General features: G+C 42.7%; 2 protein-coding genes across 4 annotated transcripts in view; both read right to left on the minus strand.

Moving 5' to 3' along the window:
* The window catches only part of LOC115138535 (E3 ubiquitin-protein ligase pellino homolog 2), a 28,522-nt gene extending 10,632 nt beyond the window's left edge, over positions 1–17,890 (minus strand). Inside the window, exons 1-2 of the mRNA XM_029675458.2 lie at positions 17,547–17,890; positions 6,612–6,741 (exon numbers count right to left, since the gene is read on the minus strand). Of these exons, the coding sequence (XP_029531318.1) occupies positions 6,612–6,741; positions 17,547–17,623 (207 nt within the window). The 5' untranslated portion in view covers positions 17,624–17,890. The remainder of the gene's footprint in view (positions 1–6,611; positions 6,742–17,546) is intronic.
* A 7,287-nt stretch (positions 17,891–25,177) lies between these two features.
* Positions 25,178–25,530, minus strand: part of ktn1 (kinectin 1) — a 36,100-nt gene continuing 35,747 nt past the window's right edge. For all 3 annotated transcript variants that reach the window (XM_029675460.2, XM_029675459.2, XM_029675463.2), the window contains one exon: positions 25,178–25,450. In XM_029675460.2, coding sequence (XP_029531320.2) covers positions 25,427–25,450 — 24 coding nt within the window. In that variant the 3' untranslated portion in view covers positions 25,178–25,426. The remainder of the gene's footprint in view (positions 25,451–25,530) is intronic.

Raw genomic sequence — 25,530 nt, forward strand, 5'->3', positions numbered from 1 at the left:
TGAGATTGAACACTTCCATTACAGTGACCATGAACAGGTCTCTAGGCTCAGTCAACAAAGGCCAGGCTATCAGCTGAGCTTCATGAAGGGGGATTCATTTCAAGCAACCCAGCCCTGCCGCCACCCAGCCCATCCACTAAATCGGAATCTAAATTCCATTTCTCCTAACAGCTCCATCACGTGAGCAAAGGAGAGGTAAAAGTGGGTCACTCACGATTGCTGTATTGTGCAGCTGCAGAAAAAATAAAGTTTAAAAAAAATAAAAAAGAGATCCTGTAGCGAGACATACAGGGGCTTGTCTTAACACAAAGCACACTGCTAACATCCATCCACCGGTGTCTGTCTGGGCTCAGATACAGTTTATACTCTCAGTCACAGCCCTCCCACTACGCTAGGCACGGTCTACATACGAGCCACACTACGGGGGTCTGCAGGAGTAGGAAACCATGATAGAGTTAACATTTTCAACAGAACATTTGGTTCTCCTTTTGGATTTCCGCATATCCAGTGCTAAAGTCCCACGCAACCAAATGAGATCTGGAGAACGAAGTAGCCTAAACCGTATGTTAGGGAACACCCAAAGGAACACACACACGGACAGACCCCTCTAATTGAGATCAAGTGGGCAGATTAGAGAGCAGGGCAGGATTTGAATAGGAGTCTGGCAATGGCAGAGATCCTCATTATCTACTAGAGTGTGCATAGCCCCACTCACTCAGTCAGTCAGCTTTCTCATTATGTTCACATGGCGTGTGTGTCTTGAGTGAAAAACACATTCCTGCTGAGTGAGAGGAGGCATCGGGGGACACACACGGATATCCATAATAGTTGCCCTCTCAAATAGAACTCTGTGCTGGCTCAAGGACGATAGGTATGTTGAACTCATTCACTGACACCAGTGGTAGGCTACGGAGGGCCACAAAAAGGAGAATTTCAAAACAAGGTTCCCTTTCTTGCCTGCCAGAAAGAACAGCCATTTCATCTCTGTTTACAGCTGTGAGCGGAAGGTCAGCCAACTGCAACAACTTCCTCCTCACTTCACCCGCTAAACCAAGCTTAATACAGGCCCTGATACCAGGGTGATAGCAGAGGGAAAGGGGGGGGGGGGGGTAATAAAGCCCCATCAATTTAAAACAGACAGTACATGACCTCCTACATAAACCTAACTTGTTCTAATGTGGTGTGTCATGTAGGGCTGTCTTTGACTCAAAACTTTGTCAAATGAGAATCTGGTCGAAATTTTAAAACATGCATTTTTCCAGAGACACATCCTGTGTGTTTTAATCAAATCAACTATATGCACTGAGCTCGTCTGATGCTTTAAGCGCTATGCTTGATTAAATAATGACACACAAATGACTAGAGGGAGCCCGACCGCAATTAATTTGATTATGCCAGGCCCAGACTTGCTGCGCTGTGTAAAAAAATTAAAATGACTGTGACTAGCACCCGTTGTCGGTCTCTCCTCCCTGCTGCAGCGACCACCACAGAACATCAAGTGTTTGTCACGCTGTTGCTGAAGCTGCAACATAATTACAGCCATTTGACTGAGAAGTTTTGTTACTGAAATCCCTCATTTGCTTAGGAAAAACATTCTATTCCCTCAACCCTTGCTCTCTTCACGTGACAAGTATGGATCACATGCACATGACCAATAAGGTCTGACTTATAGCATATCAATAAATAGTTTATAACAAGAAGAGGACGTTACAAATAAACTCGAAATGGGAGAATGTTCACTGGTTGCTCTGTGGAATAAATTTGACTAGTTGTGGAAAATACTGGAGATCAAGACAAAGAAGGCAAGAAACAAGCACTGCATGCATATTATAGATTACAATAGCATTTTTCTGACCATTTGGAACAATGTAAACACTAAATAAATTAAAAGCGTACCAGAAAGTCTGTTGTTTAAGACTTTATTACAGCAAAGACTAAAAACAGCCTCATGCATTTTTTATTTAACCAGGTAAGCTAGTTGAGAACAAGTTCTCATTTACAACTGCGACCTGGCCAAGATAAAGCAAAGCAGTGCGACACAAACAGAGTTACACATGGAATAAACAAGCGCACAGTCAATAACACAATAGAAAAAAAGAGTCTATATACAGTGTGTGCAAATGGCGTGAGGTGGTAAGGCAATAAATAGGCCATTGTAGCGAAGTAATTACAATTTAGCAGATTAACACTGGAGTGATACATGAGCAGATGATGATGTGCAAGTAGAGATACTGGTGTGCAAATGAGCAGAAAAGTAAATAAAAACAATATGGGGACGAGGTAGGTAGATTGGGTGGGCTATTTACAGATGGACTATGTACAGCTGCAGCGATCGGTTAGCTGCTCAGATAGCTGATGTTTAAAGTTAGTGAGGGAAATGTAAGTCTCCAGCTTCAGCGATTTTTGCAATTCATTCCAGTCACTGGCAGCAGAGAACTGGAAGGAAAGGCGGCCAAATGAGGTGTTAGCTTTGGGGATGACCAGTGTGATATACCTGCTGGAGCGATTGCTACGAGTGGGTGTTGTTATCGTGACCAGTGAGCTGAGATAAGGCGAAGCTTTACCTAGCATAGACTTATAGATGACCTGGAGCCAGTGGGTCTGGCGACAAATATGTAGCGAGGGCCAGCCGACGAGAGCATACAGGTCGCAGTGGTGGGTGGTATAAGGGGCTTTGGTAAAAAAACAGATGGCACTGAAAGACTGCATCCAATTTGCTGAGTAGAGTATTGGAAGCTATTGTGTAGATGAGTGAAGGAGGCTTTGTTGCAAAATAGAAAGTCAATTCTAGATTTGATTTTGGATTGGAGATGTTTAATATGAGTCTGGAAGGAGAGTTTACAGTCTAGCCAGACACCTAGGTATTTGTAGTTGTCCACATATTCCAGAACCGTCCAGAGTAGTGATGCTAGTCGGGCGGGCGGGTGCGGGCAGCGAACGTTTGAAAAGCAAGCATTTGGTTTTACTAGCGTTTAAGAGCAGTTGGAGGCCACGGAAGGAGTGTTATGTCATTGAAGCTCATTTGGAGGTTAGTTAACAGTGTCCAAAGAAGGGCCAGATGTATACAGAATGGTGTCTGCATAGAGGTGGATCAGGGAATCACCCGCAGCAAGAGCGACATCATTGATATGTACAGAGAAAAGAGTCGGCCTGAGAATTGAACCCTGTGGTACCCCCATAGAGACTGCCAGAGGTATGGACAACAGGCCCTCCGACTTGACACACTGAACTCAATCTGCAAAGTAGTTGGTGAACCAGGCGAGGCAGTCATTTGAGAAAAGAGTGATGGACTGTGCCCTCTGCCGATAAGAATACGGTGATTGACAGAGTCGAAAACCTTGGCCAGGTTGATGAAGACGGCTGCACAGTACTGTCTTTAATCGATGGCGGTTATGATATCGACCTTGAGAGAGTGGCTGAGGTGCACCCGTGACCAGCTTGGAAACTGGATTGCACAGCGGAGAAGGTACGGTGGGATTCGAAATGGTCAGTGATCTGTTTATTAACTTGGCTCTCAAAGACTTCAGAAAAGGCAGGGCAGGATGGATATAGGTCTAACAGTTTGGTCTAGAGCGTCACCCCCTTTGAAGAGGGGGATGACCGTGGCAGCTTTCCAATCTTTAGAGATCTCGGACGATACAAAAGAGAGGTTGAACAGACTGGTAATAGGGGTTGCAACAACTGTGGCGGATAATTTTAGAAAGGGTCCAGATTGTCTAGCCCAGCTGATTTATACGGGCCCAGGTTTTGCAGCTCTTTCAGAATATCTGCTATCTGAATTTGGGTGAAGGAGAAGCAGGGGAGGCTCGGGGAAGTAGCTGCGGGGGGGCGGAGCTATTGGCCGGGGTTGTGGTAGCCAGGAGGAAAGCATGGCCAGTCAAAGAGAAATGCTTATTGAAATTTCGATAATCATGGATTTATCGGTGGTGACAGTGTTACCTAGCTTCAGTGCAGTGGGTAGCTGGGAGGAGGTGCTATTGTTCTCCATGGACTTTAGTGTCCAAAAACTTTTTGGAGTTAGAGCTACAGGATGCAAATTTCTGTTTGAAAAAGCTAGCCTTTGCTCTCCTGACTGACTGCATGTATTGGTTCCTAACTTCTCTGAACAGTTGCATATCGCAGGGACGATTCGAATGCAAATTGTCAAAACGGAACAGTTTATTTATTGTTTACGCTATTTATTCAAGGGTCACTTTGTTATTTTATTTAAAAATAAGTATTGAAATATAGGCCTACGTAAATTACGGGACTAAGAATAAACAGCACGTGCTCTAAGGCCTGCGGTGGTTATACTAGGCTGCTATACTAAGCCTACTAATGATATTGCTTCTTATAATGATCATAATAGTAATGATAACAACAAGGAGGGTTATTATTGTTAATAGAATTTGACAATTTGAAAGTATAAACACCAAATAAATAACACCAGAGAGCCTGGTTTTAAAAAAAAATGTTATCAATTTGAGGCTTGATGCTCACTGAATTGGTAGACTATTAAACAAACACTCAAACTGCTAATACTAGCAAGATGTCTTATTTCTGTAGATACACTACATGGCCAAAAGTATGTGGACACATGCTCATCAAACATCTCATTCCAAAATCATGGGAATGAATATGGAGTTGATCCTCCCCTTTACTGCTATAACAGCCTCCACTCTTCTGGGAAGGTTTTCCACTAGATGTTGAAACATTGTTGTGGGGACTTGCTTCCACTCAGCCACAAGAGCATTAGTGAGGTTGGGCACAGATGTTGGGCGATTAGGCCTTCCAATTCATCCCAAAGGTGTTCGATGGGGTTGAGGTCAGGGCTCTGTGCAGGACAGTCTAGTTCTTCCACACCGATCTCGATAAGCCATTTTTGTCTGGACCATGCTTTGTACACAGGGACATTGTCCTGCTGAAACAGGATAGGGCAATCCCCAAACTGTTGCCACAACGTTGGAAGCACAGAATCGTCTGGAATGCCATTGTATGCTGTAGCTTTAAGATTTCCCTTCACTGGAACTAAGGGGCCTAGCTTGAACCATGAAAAACCATTATTCCTCCACCAAACTTCACAGTTGGCATTATGCATTGTGCATTGGGGCATGCATTATGCATTGGGGCATGAAAACCCATTTCATGAAGCTCCCGACGAACAGTTCTTGTTTTGACGTTGCTTTCAGAGGCAGTTTGGAACTCGGTAGCGAGAGTTGCAACCGAGGACAGACAATTTGCTTCAGCGGTCCCGTTCTGTGAGTTTGTGAGGCCTACCACTTCGCGGTTGAGCCATTGTTGCCCCTAGACGTTTACAGTTGACAAGGGCATCTCTAGCGGGGCAGAAATTTGACAAACTGACTTGTTGGAAAGGTGACATGCTATGACGGTGCCACATTGAAAGTCACTGAGCTCTTCTGTAAGGTCCTTTTACTGCCAATGTTTGTCTATGAGATTACATGGCTGTGTGCTCCATTTAATACAACTGTCAGCAACAAGTGTTGCTGAAGTAGCAACTCTACTAATTTGAAGGTGTGTGCACATACTCTGTATATATATATATATATAATTTAAAAAGCCAGGCACATTTAACAGTTAAGACTATTTATTATAGACCAAATTAAGTTGGGGTTTCATCTCCTCAATTTTCCTAGACAATTAAGGCAAGGGCTGTTTTCTCGTCTTCTTACTCCACTGCTGCCTCTGCCGCATTGTTCTCAACATCAATATGCCGGTTAACTTTGCTATTATCCACATTGCAACATGGTCAGGTAAAAGGCACTAATTCAACACCGCACTGATGTTTCAGAACCGCAGACAGCGACCGCTATCAAACGTTAGAAAGCACATTTGTTATAAAATAATGTTATTTTTAGTGTTGCACCATTGTCCTTAACCATATACAAATACAGTAGGACATGTCTTAAGAGTGATGGACTGTGCCCTCCCCATGGCCTCCACAATGGATTAGTCCACTCAGACAGAAACTAATCAGACAGGTGTCTGGTACACCGTTCTTTTTTTGCAACTGCTCGACTAAAGAAATCTTGGTCGACCAACAGCCTATCGACCAAACTATCGACTAAATGGGGTCAGCCCTCATGAAACAGCACAGACAAGAGAACAGTACAGTAAAGTAAACTGGCCGTCAGAGATTACACAGCCTTTATCAGCTAACGCCTCACCTTCTCCCAGTAAGAGCAACCAGCCAGCAGACTTCACAGTCAGGCTACAGGGTGGGAGACCAACCCAGACTCGGGCCTGAAGCCAGAAGACGCAAACTTCAAAAGGAGAAGTGCTCCGAAATGTGTGCTTGATTTATCTAGGAGACCAATTGCAAGAGGGCAGACATATACAGAATTGGGCAGTTTACTGGCTGCAGTCTGCAGCTTTTGTGTAGTAAATGTTACAGATCTATCAATAGAGCAGCAATATTTTCTTGACTGGGATTCCAACGTAGACACATGAAAAATCTTATGTGTGTGTAAAAATAAAAACACTTTTTTAAAAAGACTATCAACTTGATAAGTGGGGTCATAACATATTCATGAGAACTCATCAAGTATTAATCCAACCAATTACTTAGTTCATTCATGAATAGCCTACATGAGTAGGCTAGGTTCCAGGTTTACCTTGCTGGCCTGTGGTGTGTTGAGGATATGGACGGTGCTGGGTTTAACACCGTTGGCTTTGCTTCTCTTGTACAGGGCAAAGCGGCTTTTCCTTCGGCCCCGGTCTCCGTTCGGGAGGGAGCCATTGTACCTGTCAGAAAGAAGAGGAGAAAGATGTGAGTTTTCAACATTTGAGACAAAGGGTGGGTAAACATTTGCTTCCAGGAGAGAAAAGGTCTTAGAGAATATGTTACAGAACACGCATGTCTGGAAATGTGGAATGTGCGATGAATAATAAAATGTGTTCTTGGGGTTTTAGAGAAGGGCCATTTGTATCCACTTTCATTAATCCACCACCAGAAATCACATTCATTTTATTTGTGATATAAGCATCACCTTGGATTATTACTGAGTTATTACATAACGCACTTTAAATGCTTTCGCTGTCTAAGCTAGCCACGATGTAGCTCGAGCTGTTGATTTACACGAGCCTGTAGCAGAGCTTTGAATGTACGTCAGGTCTCCTGCTGCCCTTTACAGGACTATCCAGACTGGTGAGGCTCTCTGACTCACATGAAGGTTCAACAGCGTAATAGCTCTACCGTATTAGTCCCAATAACTAGGAACCTGAAATGGCTGACTTAAAAACACAGGACAAAATGGCCTCATCATAACAATTGTGTGGTTCACAATTCCATCTTGGTGCACCCTTGTGATGCCCAGTCTCTCTCAGTCTGCTGTTACTACAAGCCTGGTCTGCCTGGTGAATGGAGACGCCCCTTCCAAAACAATTACTTCCACCAGCTGGCCCCTACAGCTGGGAAACCCCATGCTCTCCTCCCATCCAACACAGGCCTATCACCCACCCACAATGATCTTGCAAATAAGAGAGTTCAGACTGACACGTAGACTGTATTTCAGAATGAATTATGTTCACTAAGTAAATAAGTCAACCACCTTTATTTTAATTAGTGAATGGGCTAAACAACAAACCACTACACTGTAATCCCCAAAGCCCCCTTAATACAACACTGATGCAACAGCAGCAAGCGACTACCCCCCATACTCCTCTGTCCTGCCCAGGCCACCTGTCCCCACAGCCAGGCAACCACATGGCCTCAGTCAGAACAGGGTAGAGCTGGTCTGCTCGACACAACCCACACAGGGGAATATGTCATCTCTGCCATCATTGACTGACTGCACACGAGTACGATCAATATGAAACAAGTCACAACCGCAGTGATCAGCCCACAATCAGGCAGGATCAATTGCACTCTTCTGTTTGCCTTTGGCAGCCACCTGTCTCTAAAGCAGTTATTGTCCTTGGTACCAGTCAATACCATTGCCTTTGTACCAGGCAATGTCAGAGAAAGGCCCTAAAAACTCCAAAGATTCCAGCCACCCAAATCATAGACGGTTCTCTCTACTACCGCACGGCAAGCAGGACCGGTGCACCATGTCTGGAACCAACAGGACACTGAACAGCTTCTACCCCCAAGCAATAAGATGGCTATAATGTTAAATAGCTACCCGGACTACAGTGAGATCCAAAATGTATTGGGACAGTGACACATTTTTGTTGTTTTGGCTCTGCTCTCACTTTAGATTTGAAATTAAATAACGGACTATGATGTTAAAGTGCAGCTTTACTTTGAGGTTATTTCCATCCATACATGTTGCCGTTTCAGATTATTTTGTACACAAAAATAAATGTTAAATATTGTAGTGTCATTTGGAGTCACTTTTATTTTAAATAAGAATGTTTCTAAACACTTCTACATTATGTGGACGCTAGTAGCGTTTGGGCAGTATCCAGATGTTCATATCGTCCTGTCCTCTTATCCCAGGTTTTACGTTATTACCGGTTTAGTACACAAGGGGGCGCCAACAAAATGCATAAAAGCCCATTGGGCATCTATTAGCAGAATGCTAACAAAAGTTGCACAAGTAATATAGAATTTTCATGGAGGCTGCTAGGTAAATAAAACACTTTTTTTTTATAGCAAAAACATGCAGTCCAGCTCATAAAGTTATACATATACAGTGGGGCAAAAAAGTATTTAGTCAGCCACCAATTGTGCAAGTTCTCCCACTTAAAAAGATGAGGCCTGTAATGTTCATCATAGGTACACTTCAACTATGACAGACAAAATGAGATTTTTAAAAAATCCAGAAAATTACATTGTAGGATTTTTAATGAATTTATTTGCAAATTATGGTAGAAAATAAGTATTTGGTCACCTACAAACAAGCAAGATTTCTGGCTCTCACAGACCTGTAACTTCTTCTTTAAGAGGCTCCTCTGTCCTCCACTCATTACCTGTATTAATGGCACCTGTTTGAACTTGTTATCAGTATAAAAGACACCTGTCCAAAACCTCAAACAGTCACACTCCAAACTCCACTATGGCCAAGACCAAAGAGCTGTCATAGGACATCAGAAACAAAATTGTAGACCTGCACCAGGCTGGGAAGTCTGAATCTGCAATAGGTAAGCAGCTTGGTTTGAATAAATCAACTGTGGGAGCAATTATTAGGAAATGGAAGACATACAGGACCACTGATAATCTCCCTCAATCTGGGGCTCCACGCAAGATCTCACCCAGTGGGCTCAAAATGATCACAAGAACGGTGAGCAAAAATACCAGAACCACACGGGGGGGACCTAGTGAATGACCTGCAGAGAGCTGGGACCAAAGTAACAAAGCCTACCATCAGTAACACACTACACCGCCAGGGACTCAAATCCTGCAGTGCCAGACGTGTCCCCCTGCTTAAGCCAGTACATGTCCAGGCCCGTCTGAAGTTTGCTAGAGAGCATTTGGATTATCCAGAAGATTGGGAGAATGTCATATGGTCAGATGAAACCAAAATATAACTTTTTGGTAAAAACTCCAACTCGTGTTTGGAGGACAAAGAATGCTGAGTTGCATCCAAAGAACACCATACCTACTGTGAAGCATGGGGGTGGAAACATCATGCTTTGGGGCTGTTTTTCTGCAAAAATCTTTGGAGGGAGTTGAAAGTCCGTGTTGCCCAGCAACAGACCCAAAACGTCACTGCTCTAGAGGAGATCTGCATGGAGGAATGGGCCAAAATACCAGCAAGTGTGTGAAAACCTTGTGAAGACTTACAGAAAACGTTTGACCTCTGTTATATACCCTTTCTTTGCAACGACAAAGTATTGAGATAAACTTTTGTTATTGACCAAATACTTATTTTCCACCATAATTTGCAAATAAATTCATTAAAAAAATCCTACAATGTGATTTTCTGGATTTATTTCTCATTTTGTCTGTCTAGGTTGAAGTGTACCTATGATGAGAATTACAGGCCTCTCATCTTTTTAAGTGGGAGAGCTTGTACAATTGGTGGCTGACTAAATACTTTTTTGCCCCACTGTATAGGTAGGAGCTAACAAATGTCATTTTTTATGATTTTGGACATTTACAAGCGAATGTGAACCACAGACATTGAGCAGCCTGTATACACGCAGTGTCTGTATGGAGTCTGGAGTCGCTAGGGCAACAGGCCTGCATGCTCTGAGAAGATGGGGAGGAGCAGACGGGCCGAGAATAGAGAGGGAAAAACAAGGAAATCAAAAGATAGCAGTGGCAGCTGTACAGATAACTCATTCAAAGAGCTTTGACTTCTCAAACACGACAGAAAGCCAACACAATACGATGCCCTGTCACCTTATCTAAGTATGTGGCTGAATTAATAAGTTAAACTTCAGAGTCACGTTAAAGCAGAATTAGTGTTTTTCACACAGGAAAAAAAGATACAACACATAAGAAAGATCTTGCTGCGTTTTGTCATTTCTGCTTGGCATCAGACTCAATTTGTGGTTCAGTTGCACTTCTCCACTTGGATGAGAATACAGAAACAGGTATTCTATCAGCAGACAGCGCTCTGACTGATGTGTAGCCAGACTACATACATGGGGCGGCAGCATAGCCTAGTGGTTAGAAGGTTGGACTAGTAACCGAAAAGTTGCAAGTTCAAATCCCCGAGCTGACACGGTACAAATCTGCCCCGGAACAAGGCAGTTAACCCACTGTTCCTAGGCCATCAATGAAAATAAGAATTTGTATTTAACTAGGCAAGTCAGTTAAGAAAAGGTCAAATAAATAAAAAAATACAAATATTCTCCAGTAAAATGCAAGATTAACTTTAAGAAATGCAAATGGCTACGTTCTTTCCATGATAAACAGAAATAATGGCCATGCATAGTTTTTAAATGTATTATTGTAAGCTCACTTAGCCTACATGTGTGGCTGCCAGCCAAATAGCGTTGCACATCTGTGAAAGAAAACTATAGTTGCAGGTCCCTGATCACTCTATCGAAGCAACAAAAAAAAAACACTTGACTATCGATACAAAATGCGACCCGTGTCAATATACAACTGGACTCACCTGCTCCCACTTTCTCCAGTTGTGCAATCTACAAACAAACAAATGACTGGCTCAACTGTTCTGGGGAACTAGAGTAAGCTTCATAATATGACAGGTGAAATGAAGAACGAAATCTTCAACTCCTAACATATTATACAAATTGACTGCAGGTATTTACTTAAAAAGAGGCTAATAATATAAAAATGTATAGTTTCTAAATGTATTGACACTATTTTCAAATACCCTGGTATACGGTATACCGCCAAAGCCTAGGTGCTACCATGATTAGGGATAATCATGAATGAATAGTGAATAATGATGAGTCAGAAAGTTAGACGCACAAATATCATACCCCCAAAATGCTTAACCTCCCCTGTTATTGTATTGGTGAGAGGTTAGCATGTCTTACTTTTGATCGCCTAAAACGGGGGGGGGGGGGGGGGGGGGGGGACTATGTACAACAAGTGCTATAATTTCTAAATGGTTCACCTGATATGGATTAAAAAATACCCTCAAATGAAAGCTGAATTTCAAATCCAAAGTGCTGGAGTACAGAACCGAAACAAAAACAATTGTCACTGTCCCAATCATTTTGGAGTTCACTGTATGTGCATTGGACTCATCACATACGCTGTGGCTACTGTTGCCCAGTCACTTTACCCATGTGTACACATCTATCTCAATTACTTCATACCCCCGCACATCGACTCGGTACCCTGTGAATACAGCCAAGTTATCGTTACCCATTGTGTATGTATTCCTTGGGTTGTCTTCTATTTCTCAACATTGTTGGGATGGGCATTTCACTGTTCGTAAACAGGTGTAGACTAAGCATGTGACATAAAAGTTGATCTCTCACTATCTTGATGCTACTTGGCCAGAACATCTCTCCCCCACTCCAGTTAAGCCGTTTGGGGTCAGATGGGAAGACTGTACATAAATACAAGCCCATTTTCAATCTTTAAGGACAGGAAGTGAAGTGTGTAATGTCACCTGGAGCCATCTTCATCGTTGCATTAGCTGGGACAGCATCTGTGCTGTAGCTATTGTAATCCTTTTCCCTTTTGACCTGGGCCAGACAGATAGTGGATTTTGCCTTTGGATAATAGCAGGGATTAGACTAGAGACTGAGCATCCCAGTCCACCAGCCTTGACATTCACAGGAAAGAGTCATCCGCACTCCCCTAGTCACTGTGACAGAGTTGGGGGGGCTTTAGGTCACAACCAGTCCAAACTGTTACAATGTACAACACCATTTCTGGTTCATCCTCAACAGCAGACATCATCTACAGTTAGTCACCACCCTCCCGTATTGGTGGTTTGGAGGTCTGTGCTCCACCTACCCGGAGAAGTCCCAGTCGAATACAAGCTTCCCTCACAGAGCCGTTCCTAGGAGACTCACACAATGCAGTCAATAGCTTCAGTCCCACAGGCACAATGAATAGACAGAGAGGGGACTGAGGAGAGGCAGAGGCTGTATCCTGATCAATCCCTATTTTCATTCCCTAAGACCCACTCACCCAGCCGGCCCGCTGCCAGGCAAAGCATCTATGCCACCACCAGTTTAAGACAAACCTGTGTGAGAATGGCTATTACAAAACAGGTCTTGTATGCTCTACTTTGCACCATTCATCTTTCCCTCAATCCTGACTAGTCTCCCAGTCCCTGCCACTGAAAAACATTCCCACAACATGATGCTGCCACCACCATGCTTCACCGTAGGGATTCAGGTCAAAGAGTTTAATATTGGTTTTATCCAGTGGTGTAAAGTATTTAAGTAAAAATACTTTAAAGTACTACTTAAGTAGTTTTTGGGGGTATCTGTACTTTCCCATTTATATTTTTGCCTACTTTTCCTAAAGAAAATAATGTACCTTTTACTCCATACATTTTCCTTGACACCCAAAAGTACTTGTTATATTTTGAAGGCTAAGTAGGACAGGAAAGTGGCCCAATTCATGCACTTATAAACAGAACATCCCTGGTCATCCCTACTGCCTCAGATCTGGCGGACTCACAAGACGCACATGCTTCCTTTGTAAATTATGTGCCTCTTGTTATCTGTAAATAAATACAAATATTTTTTAAATGGTGCCTTCTGGTTAGCTTCATTTAAGTTATTTTGATAATTACATTTACTTTTCATACTTACAGTGAGGGAAAAAAGTATTTGATCCCCTGCTGATTTTGTACATTTGCCCACTGACAAAGAAATGATCAGTCTATAATTTTAATGGTAGGTTTATTTGAACAGTGAGAGAGAGAATAACAACAAAAATCCAGAAAAGCGCATGTCAAAAATTTTATAAATTGATTTGCATTTTAATGAGGGAAATAAGTATGACCCCTCTGCAAAACATGACTTAGTGGCAAAACCCTTGTTGGCAATCACAGAGGTCAGATGTTTATTTTAGTTGGCCACCAGGTTTGCACACATCTCAGGAGGGATTTTGTCCCACTCCTCTTCGCAGATCTTCTCCAAGTCATTAAGGTTGAGGCAGACGTTTGGCAACTCGAACCTTCAGCTCAATCCACCAATTTTCTCTGGGATTAAGGTCTGGAGACTGGCTAAGCCACTCCAGGACCTTAATGTGCTTCTTCTTGAGCCACTCCTTTGTTGCCTTGGCCATGTGTTTTGGGTCATTGTCATGCTGGAATACCCATCCACGACCCATTTCAATGCCCTGGCTGAGGGAAGGAGGTTCTCACCCAATATTTGATGGTACATGGCCCCGTCCATCGTCCCTTTGATGCGGTGAAGTTGTCCTGTCCCCTTAGCAGAAAAACACCCCCAAAGCATAATGTTTCCACCTCCATGTTTGACGGTGGGGATGGTGTTCTTGGGGTCATAGGCACCATTCCTCCTCCTCTTCCAAACACGGCGAGTTGAGTTGATGCCAAAGAGCTCTATTTGTCTCTCATCTGACCACAACACTTTCACCAGTTGTCCTCTGAATCATTCAGATGTTCATTGGCAAACTTCAGACGGGCATGTATATGTGCTGTCTTGAGCAGGGGGACCTTGTGGGCGCTGCAGGATTTCAGTCCTTCATGGCGTAGTGTGTTTCCAATTGTTTACTTGGTGACTATGGTCCCAGCTGCCTTGAGATCATTGACAAGATCCTCCCGTGTAGTTCTGGGCTGATTCCTCACCGTTCTCATGATCATTGCAACTCCACGAGGTGAGATCTTGCATGGAGCCCCAGGCCGAGGGAGATTGACAGTTCTTTTGTGTTTCTTCCATTTGCGAATAATTGCACCAACTGTTGTCACCTTCTTACCAAGCTGTTTGGCGATGGTCTTGTAGCCCATTCCAGCCTTGTGTAGGTCTACAATATTGTCCCTGACATCCTTGGAGAGCTCTTTGGTCTTGGCCATGGTGGAGAGTTTGGAATCTGATTGATTGATTGATTCTGCGGACAGGTGTCTTTTATACAGGTAACAAGCTGAGATTAGGAGCACTCCCTTTAAGAGTGTGCTCCTAATCTCAGCTCGTTACCTGTATAAAAGATAACTGGGAGCCAGAAATCTTTCTGATTGAGGGGGTCAAATTCTTATTTCCCTCATTAAAATGCAAATCAATATATAACATTTTTGACATGCATTTTTCTGGATTTTTGTTGTTATTCTCTCACTCTCACTGTTCAAATAAACCTACCATTAAAATTATAGACTGATCATTTCTTTGTCAGTGGGTAAACGTACAAAATCAGCAGGGGATCAAATACTTTTTTCCCTCACTGTAAGTATATTTTAAACCAAATACTTTTACTCAAGTAGAATTTTACTGGGAGACTGTTGAGTAGTTTTCTATTAAAAAGGTATCTTTACTTTTACTCAAGTATGACAATTGAGTACTTTTTCCACCACTGGTTTTATCAGACCAAATAATCTTATTTTTCATGGTCTAAGAGTCTTTTAGGTGCCTTTTGGCAAACTCCAAGCAGGCTGTCATGTGCCTTTTACTGAGGAGAGCGTTCTGTCTGGTCACTGTACCATAAAGGCCTGATTGGAGGAGTGCTGCAGAGATTGTCCTTCTGGAAGGTTCCATCTCCACAGAGAAACTCTAGAGCTCTGTCAGAGTGACAATCGGGTTCTTGGTGACCTCTCTGACTAAGGCCCTTCTCCCCCAATTGCTCAGTTTGGCCAGGCAGCCAGCTCTAGGAAGAGTCTTGGTGGTTCCAAACTTCTTCCATTTAAGAATGAAGGCCACGGTGTTCTTGGGGACTTTCAACGCTGCAGAAATGTTTTGGTACCTTTCCCAAGATCTGTGCTTTGACACAATCCTGTCTTGGAGCTCTACGGACAATTCCTTCGACCTCACGGCTTGGTTTTTGCTCTGACATGCACTGTCAACTGTGGAACCTTATATAGACAAGTGTGTGCATTTCCAAATAATGTCCAATCAATTTAATTTACCACAGGTGGACTCCAATCAAGTTGCAGAAATATCTCAAGGATGATCAATGGAAACAGGATGCACCTGGGCTCAGGTGTCATAGCAAGGGTCTGAATACATATGTAAATAAGGTATCTGTTTTTTATTTGTAATAAATGTTAAAAAATAGGTTTTTGCGTTGTCTTTATGGGGTATTGTGTCTAGCTCAATTTCGAGTCTCATAGCAAAGGGTCTGAATACTTATTTAAAGAAGCCATTTGTTATTTTTATTACATGTGCAAAAACTTTAAAAAACGTTTTTTTGCTTTGTCATTACGGGCTATTGTGTGTAGATTGAGTGAAAACATGTATTTAATCAATTTTAGAATAAGGCTGTATCGTAACAAAATGTGGAAAAGGTCAAGGGGTCTAAATACTTTCCGAATGCACTGTATATTAACAAGTTCTATTTTGAAGTGATGGGTAGACCTACAGTAGCAACAGGACAGCAGCTTAAATCTACAGTCTGGGATCTGGGAATAATGGTCATTTCAATTATGGAACCATTATATTGTCCAATAATAGAATCAATGTATAAATGTACACCAAGGGAATTCTTTGTCATGCCTCATTTTAAGAGGATCAGATGGTGACAGGGATCTCAGCAGGGTCAGGCAGTCAGGGAACACCAGTGATGGAGGTGAGGTGTTTTATTCAGATACAACACTTTGTTCTCTCTGTGCAGCAGACACTGGACAAGCCAGATGCTATTTTAAAACAACAAACCTCCAAAGTTGATTTCCAAACTGTATCAAGGATTGATAGAGGCTTTTCCCAATGACACAAAACATGTCAAACAAAAATATAAGGTTCATTTGTTAGCCAATTGGTTAAAGGTATTTATTATTGAATTACCTTTGATTTAGCTCAGTCTTGTTAATCACAAACATATGTAATAATTATATCTTACCTAGCTTAATGACTGTGGGAATTTTCGCTGACTTTTTGTTCTAAATAGAGATGACATATTGGATTGTGTAAAATGCAGGAAACCAACTTTGGATGCACAAAACCATTCTGGGGGAGGACCCCCAGACCCACGCCACTTTATGCCCCCCACCCACTTCTACACCCAAAGTGGCATCCCTGCTATCATCAATAGATGCTAAAACTACCTTTAGCACCTATGAATGGTAAAACTACTTACTGTATAGCATTTAATGTATAAACAGAACAAACATGTCCACTTGTGTTTTGGATGTTCTGAAAACATGTCAGTAAGAGATTAATCAAGGAGTCTTAAATTCCCTAAATGGCATTTGTATCGATTGAGAACATAGTTGATAACTTTTTTTCTGTGGGTAGTGCTCCTGTCAGTTCAAAAAAAAAGTTGTGAGCACTAAAACATTGCAAAGACTATATTGTCGCTTCATCAGTTTACATGAAAAATGTTACCAATAATAAAAAATAGAGGGTTAAAATTGGGGACGTAGAAGCAGGCCTACATTAGCCTAAGCCTGAGCCTTCATTAAAGTCGCGTGGAAACACTAGCATACTCTGATGCTATGAGAGATGACTTTATCACGTAAGCAAAGCAACATGTTAGGAAAAAAGTTAGGATTGGGGGATGGGGGAAATCGCCACTTCCGAATTCCTCATCCGCCCTGAATCCAGTCATTACTTGTGAGCAACTTTTATTGGAACAAAAATATACAACACAGGCGCTTAAAGAACACTGTTGCAAGGTTTGGAATTCTGTGATTTACTCATATGTACTATTATCTCAAATCCTTCCACCACAATCTACAAATGCATTGTGGGTTAAGTTGTAAATAAATAGAACGTTTATACCGTTTCCGAAAAAGTAAATGAAAACAGATCTCTACTATACCGTTACACATTTCTGATAACGTGGGCGAGAAGTTCTCTGTGGCCTCTAACGATAGCAGTGTACCTATGTAAACAAACGTCTCCTATACCATCTTAATCGAAGTAACTAAAGCGTTCATTTTATTCACGGCGAAGATAGCTAACTCCAGTCTGTGTTTTCAGTGCCGGAAAAAAGTCAAACATATCCTCGACTTCTCCAACTAGACTACAAATTGTTAGCTAGCTAACCTGTTGACTTTCTAAAATACCAACACTTTTGTAACTCACTAAACGTAAGCTTTTCTTCAACTTACCCTAATACTACCAACTCCCCGTATTTTATGGGGTCTTTTGTAGGGGCGCACTGCTCCTCCTGGCTTGGTGAAAACATGAGGCTTCTTGCTTCAATGGACAGCAGGCACCTCTCGGTCTCAATGCACTCTCAAATTCAGAGGGAAAAGAACACAAGGGATTCCCTACAAAGAGTGTACGCAACTGCCATTTGACTGTATATCTCGTTGCATACGTATTTACGACTATATAGAGCAGTCTTCCCTTTTAAATTAATGGAATAAAAACGTTGTTTTGTAAGGGAGTCGTAGTTAACGCAACTCGGTGGTTCAATCCGCTTTAAAAGCGGATCCAAAAACAGCCAGGAGCAGAGGGTGGACCATACCATTCAGTTGTCCTTTACTTTATATAGGGGTGGGGGACTTTAGACACATTCCACACTTTTTAAAAAACCCATTTATTGATCAAACACTTTATCGATGTGTACTGATATCTTGATTTGATATTGTTTTGTTCATCATTTGATTTCTATAATATTTTTTTTGTCAACGAAATTCTACAAATGACAACAGACTTCCCTTGTTTGTCTACATCGCATGATGGGCATGGCTAGATATGAGGCGGCACCTTCTATTATGTAAACAAAGAGTACAATCTGGAAATTCATAAAGGGATCATAGCTTCCACTTTCCACATCATTTTGAAAGAACAGAACGTTCGAAACTCACCGACAGATGAAACCTGTCCAATTCTGGGCAGGGGGTCCAGGTGGATTCCTATGTTAAAATAGCTTTCGGGGTGCAGTATGATTCTTTTAGGCTGGCAGGCGTGCCTGGATGTGTCTGTAAGGGGACCCAGCTAGCAATGAGGACGTGACCCTATTCCGGCGCGCCGGGACTGATTTAATCGGCCTGAATCCGGGTGCCGGGCTCGGACTGACATCATATTGAATGACTGCTCAGAGTAAGCCAGAACTAAGCCGACACTGCCGGTGTTTTGCCAGAATCCCTCCAGAAGTGTCCTGGTGCAAAATCATATTACTATTACCCATCCACCCCACTGATAGTTCTCAATTCAGTTGCATTACACTGTAAAAAAAAATACAAACAGCTGTAAACTAACAACCTTACACAATGAACAAGTAGACAAGTACTCATTTTTTATTTTTATTTTTTAACTATACAAAACTGGAAAGATATTACATTTCATACAACAGTACAATGTAGGTAGGTAGTAGGGAGCAGAGCCCTGAGCCAAACATCCCCAGCAGCAGTGTCCCCTTATATGGTGTCTCCCCAATTATATGTGACATATGAATTGTCTATTTGTTATGCTCTTCTACATGTTCCTTGTTAATTGATTCCCTATTCGCCAGTCTGTAATCCACTATCTGCTTGCACCTGTTGGGCCTGTTACGCACACAGTCTTCTTAATTTGTTTGTTGTTTGTACAGCACTGATGAAGGCATAACATTCTGAACACATATCATTGGAAAGAGATGTAACATGCTGACCACACCGCTCGCGTGGCGCACTTGGGTGTTGCAAAATAAATGTACACATACGTCAATCATTGCACCCACACTGCTCGCTCGCGTCAACGAACGTCTGCGTAGCCAGCCGCTAAAATAGAACTTAGTTCTATGTGTGATGCTTGAAGAACTGCAAGTCCCGCCTCTCCCATCTCCTCGTTTTTTTGGAGCATATACCCACGTGCCATCTCCTCATTGTTTTTTTGGAACATATACCCACGTGGGTGATTGAAAGATGAACTGAGGTCCACACTCCAGTCCAGTTGGTGGTGGTAATGCACCTTAAAGTTGGTTGCCAACCACCATATAAAGTCCAAAGAAGAAGAAGAAGCCTGAAGTAGGAGAGATCACTAGAAACTAACTCGGTTTACCATTTTATCTGTGGATTAATTGTCAGAATAGGTAAAGTAACAACTCAATGTTTATATCCCAGGACAAATTAGCTAGCCACAGCAAGCTAGCTGGCTAAATTGCCATAAATGTGGGGTCTTGCTTTTCGACCTGTCCCCAAATTAATATAGTTGGTTCAGAGTTCATTTTGATATTTCAACACGCGTGTCCTGATCGCGTCTGGTGTGGTTGGACAAAATCAAAATGCGTGTAAGGCCGAAACAAAATCAACATGCGTGTAAGGCCGAAACAAATGCTCTGTTCTTTTTTTTTTTTTTTTTTTTAGCACCTTGCGCTTTCACTTTTTGTATTATTTTGAGCATGGATTAAATTAAGCCTCCTTCGGTTATTCCTTTTCATGGTTTTGAGTGCTAGTACTTTTCTCACTCTCTCACGCACCATCCACTTTTCATTCTAGCCTGAGCGCAAACCCTCTAACTGGCTTTCTAAACATATTATGACGACTTATTTTTAATGCAGTGTGAGACTGAGCAGACCCAAATTATATCCTCTCGGTTTTGTGTTGCGAGTGAGTGATGAAAATGTAAATACTGTTGTCTCCTGTGACAAACTATGGGGGGCCACAGTGCTGACGGGCCAAATCAGACCATTCTCTCTCTGGTCAAAGACAAAGTCAGCAGTTCTGCCTCAAGTGAATAACACAGAAACTGCATGCTCACTAAAATATACATTAGACACCCAGTCCAAGGCTGCAATTAGTTGGCTATTTATAATGGGGGGAGCTGGGGAAAAGTACCCTGTTACCTCCAGGAGTGAATATCTCTGACTTACACCTTCCAGCAAGCATCTAGCCTCACTTCAATGTGATTCACTGTTATTCAATGGTGAAATGCCATTCACTGTCAGTCTTACTGAGCTAAAAGTGGCAGCAGCCAAACCAATGTTAAATTAATCTCACATTTCCAACTAGTAAGTCCCTCCGGTTCCCCTATCCTATATGTCCAGTCGTTGTCACACCTTTCTGATGAATGTGCCACTTCTACACTTCTGTCTACCACCCTCATCAATACATGGCTGTCTCAGTTGTTTTCACAAGGCTCTGCTTGGCTAAGTGCCCCATTCCTCCTAACTCTCCATTGTAAATAGCGCATTGAGCCCCCCTTCAGTGAGGTGCTCCACTCTGCTATTACAACCTGTTTGAGGTGGTGTTCAGTTTAAAAGTGCAATAACAGTTAACACAAAAACAAAAAGGTAGTGAGGGGAAACCACGTGGTGTAATGCATCACCAAAAAGAGTTCTGACAACTTGATGTTATTTTTGATGTACTAATCCTGTCTATCCATCTGTAAGTAATACAGCAACCCACTTTAAACCATGGCATTTGTTGGTTACGTTCATGGTTCTCCATATCATTCCATTAATACTACTGTTACTACAGATAAAACTCTGTCTGTCTAGCTGCTTGTGCTATATACCCCAACGTTCTTCCTCTCAGGCTAGTCTTAACAGCCTGGGGTATAATAACTATTTACAGCCCTTTTGTGTGAGACAGTCTTTGTCCCCCCATTTCATAGAGAGGGTATTGTCTGTTTAAAAGAGCACCATGAGACTCCCTTTCAATACCCCCCCCACACACACACACACACACACACCAAACATACACACACACAAAGCAGGGAGATCAAAAGCTCTCTAGCACATACCACACTGATGGGGAGCAGATGCAGAGAGAGCTGCTCTGTGGAGGTGGGTCTGGCTTGAGTGTGTGTGCGTGAGTACAAAGTCAGATGTTTCTTGGTAATAGGCATGGAACAGAGACTCAATGCAACAAATTGCACAATAGTGACTAACTGTATGAGCCATGATGACGTATTGAAGACAAAGCTCCTATTTTCCTTCCTAGTTCCTCCATGCCCTCCCCCGGCAGCCTCCTCTACATGAGGAGTGGTCAAGTTCCCTGGACGTCTTAGACTGTGAGAGAGTGTGTACGTGTGTTAAGAGCTTGTAGGAATGGGATGTGATTGTAGAGTACTATTTCAGTGACAGTTCCTTAAACTTCACATGGAACTCATTTAAACTACTTCTCCTCTCATACATTTTTATTTTATTTTTTATTTCACCAGGTAGTCTAGTTGAGAACAAGTTCTCATTTGCAACTGCAACCTGGCCAAGATAAAACAAAGCAGTTCGACACATACAACAACACAGAGTGACACATGGAATAAACAAATCATATAGTCAATAATACAGTAGAAAAAGTCTATATACAGTATGTACAAATGAGGTAGGATAAGGGAGGTAAGGCAGTAAATAGGCCACGGTGGCAAAGTAATTACAATATAGCAATTAAACACTGGAATGGCAGAATATATATATATATATATTATATATAAATAAATGTGCAATTAGAGATACTGGGGTGCAAAGGAGCAAGATAAATAAATAAGGTATGGGGATGAGGTAGTTGGATGGGCTATTTACAGATGGGTTATGTACAGGTGCAATGATCTGTGAGCTGCTCTGACAGCTGGTGCATAAAGCTAGGGAGAGAGATGTGTCTCCAGCTTCAGTGATTTTTGCAGTTCATTCCAGTCATTAGCAGCAGAGAACTGGAAGGCAGCCAAAGGAATAATTGGCTTTGGGGGTGACCAGTGAAATATACCTGCTGGAGCGCGTGCCATGGGTGGGTGCTGCTATGGTGACCAGTGAGCTGAGATAAGGCGGGGCTTTACCTAGCAGAGATTTGTAGATGACCTGGAGCCAGTGGGTTTGGCGACGAGTATGAAGCAGGGGCCAGTCAACGAGAGCGTCAGGTGACAAAACGGATGGCACTGTGATAGACTACTCAACAAATTGGAGGCAGAGTGTTGGAGGCTATTTTGTAAATGACATCGCCGAAGTCGAGGATCGGTAGGATGGTCAGTTTTACGAGGGTATGTTTGGCAGCATGAGTGAAGGATGCTTTGTTGCGAAATAGGAAGCCGATTCTAGATTTAATTTTGGATTGGAGATGCTTGATGTGAGTCTGGAAGGAGAGTTTACAGTCTAACCAGACACCTAGGTATTTGTAGTTGTCCACATATTCTAAGTCAGAACCGTCCAGAGTAGTGATGCGAGAGGGGCGGGCAGGTGCGGGCAGCGATCGGTTGAGCGATGGGTAACGATGCTTCGAGGGTGACTGTTGATGTGTGCAGAGCGTCCCTGGTTCGCGCCCAGGTCGGGGCGAGGGGACGGACGTAAAGTTATACTGTTACACGAAGAAGGGCCAGATGTATACAGAATGGTGTCTGCGTAGAGGTGGATCAGGGAATCACCTGCAGCAAGAGCGACATCATTGATATATACAGAGAAAAGAGTCAGCCTGAGAATTGAACCCTGTGGTACCCCCATAGAGACTGCCAGAGGTCCGGACAACAGGCCCTCCGATTTGATACACTGAACTCTATCAGAGAAGCAGTTGGTGAACCAGGCGAGGCAATCATTTGAGAAACCAAGGCTGTTGAGTCTGCCGACAAGAATGTGGTGATTGACAGAGTCAAAAGCCTTGGCCAGGTCGATGAATACGGCTGCACAGTGGGCATAAGACTTCCAAGAACAGACTAGTCATTATTTAAACACAGTGAGATATACTTCACAGGACAATGCATGTGTGTGAGAAATCTAGACAGGATTCCTGGAGATCTGCATCATAGGAAAGTGAAACAACTGTTTATTAAGGTGTTTGACAGAGGCACTGATGTACGGTCCTGTATCATATCAGGGTAGAGAGGGTTATGCTGAGGTTATGGTGTGGCGCCTGTTTTGTCGATAGCTAGGTCTCCATGATGGCTAAGGCCCATAATCAGCTGACTGCAGCATGACAGTGGGAGAATTTTTGGAATGTGCTGATCCTGTGCTACTTTCTCCCCTGACCCCTGTGCTGAACAAAAGTCCTGTTGTTATTCTTCAGTCCTGAAGGACCACATGCAGGTTTACAGGTGACAAGCGCAGAGCAATGAGTGTACTACATTGACTCACACACAATGTCAATTCTATGATCATGCCATTTTAGAACTGGTGTTTCCTCTCCGTCTTAGCTAAGGTAAAGTCGGAAACAAACACTCAAGGCTAATTCTTAAATGAACTACAGTATATTGGAAAGGGATACCTAGTCATTCAACCGAGACGTGTCTTCGGTATTTAACTCAACCCCTCTGAATCATCTGAATGTGGTCAGAAGTATACGCCAGAGATGCGATGTCCTCCCTAACATGTTGAACTCCACCGGGAATGGAAGGTAAAAGCAGGATATGTAATTCACTGATCCACTGCTTGTACAGCTGCCAGTGACAAACCTGATAATATTTCCTTGTCCTTCTTGGCGATCTATTATTTTGTCACTAGTTACCACAGCCACAGTCATTATTCTAGCTTAACCCCAGCTATTTATACAATTTCAGCCCACAGCCATACTTCCACTAAACTATAGCATAATGAATCAACGTGTTGCACAATGTTTTGCAAGAATGCGGAATTAACCTGTTGAGTAACGTTTCGTTGCCATCCTGATGGCAACCTGGGTCACACAAAGTTTCATAATTGAGGTATCATGCTAACACACCGTCATCACACGAATGCCCTCCTGTGTCCTAAAATTACACCCACCACATGACAGCAACATGATTGTCTTGAAAGGGGAGGACAGCCTTACATTATTCTATTTATTAGTCATGCACTTAGAACGTTGGTCATCAGCGTAAAAACTGAGCAGAGTTAATTAATGGCCTTCCCTTTGTTTAGTTCGGGTCTAAATTAAATTTCATAGGTCTGAAAGTATCCGATAGATGAAAGCAACGAAAAAAGCTTCCCACAAACCCTCAAGTAGGCACAACATTTCAAGGTGGTTTCTAGATGTGTTGAGGGGTTGATTTTGTGTAGAAGTGTAGAATGGACAAAATTGCAATGAACTAGGCCCCATCTTTGCTCTTAAAAGCAGAGGTAAGGTCTGGAAGATTGATGCCCCTCAGTGGTATGGCAAAGAAAGTGCAGTCAAGATGAGCGGAACTGAAGACAGGACACTAAGCAGATTTTTCAAGCATCCCTTTTACTAACGATCACCTGTTACAAAACCCCCCCCGAAATATTCAGTGTTAATGAAATTACCAACAATATAGTGAGCGTTGATTACAGATAATATGGGATTCCTCTAATAGTTACAGAAGGATTAAAAACCTCAGCTCGGTAGACCTGTCGTTCTGCTCCCACAGCGAGGCAAATCCACAGCCTCGCTCCTACTGGCTCTGCACTTACAGACTTCCTCTACGGATCTCCATGGTTACAGTTACTTAGTGTCCCATCTGACATGCTGGGACCCTCCCCCTCCCCTCCCAATACTCAGCCAAAGTATGCATGTACAGTAGTTATGTATTCATGAATCAGCACATGTACAGTACATGTTTGAGTTGTCAGGACAGGAGCCAAAGAGATCAACAATTGTAGTGTACAGTCAGCAGGTCCTAACAGTTACTTTTTTAAACAATACATTTTTCCTTTTTTAACTTAAAAGGATAAACCCAAAGTTAATTTAGGAATCCACTTCATCGCCTTCTTGACAAAGAAAACTAACAGAGAAATACGATGTATTCAAAGCGTTCCATTGAAAAAAAGGGGGTACTAAACAGGGGGGGGGGATGCCACACAGTCTGAATGTGTAGGATGCCTTTAGTTCTGGCTGTGCTGTTGGGATCATGAGGAATGTGGTGGGACTTTGCAGTAGTAAGGTCTGGTTTGGTGTTCGGCGTGTTTGTAGTTTAAGGGAGCCCCTCTGCTCTGGGGCCCAGCCAGGTCTCTCCCTGACCCTGCTGAGGAGGAGCAGGTGGGGGTCAGAGGTTATAGGTCAGCACTGGGCATGGGGTCAGCAAGAGGCTGCCTACAGTACAGGTGAAAGGGAAAGCGAGGAGTATAGCAGGAGAGGATGAGGGCATGATAGGAGAGGTAGAGGTGGAGAGGTTGTCTCTAGAGAGAGGGTCCATCCTCCCCTCCCTATACTTCAGGCGAGTCTGATTCCTGCAAGAAAGCACAGTTCAATATCTCTTTAGAGTTACAACAAAGACTTACATGCCAGTTATACCCTCCATTTATTGTAA

The sequence above is a fragment of the Oncorhynchus nerka genome, linkage group LG12 (genome assembly GCF_034236695.1).
Source record: "Oncorhynchus nerka isolate Pitt River linkage group LG12, Oner_Uvic_2.0, whole genome shotgun sequence".
Taxonomy (NCBI): Eukaryota; Metazoa; Chordata; class Actinopteri; order Salmoniformes; family Salmonidae; genus Oncorhynchus; species Oncorhynchus nerka.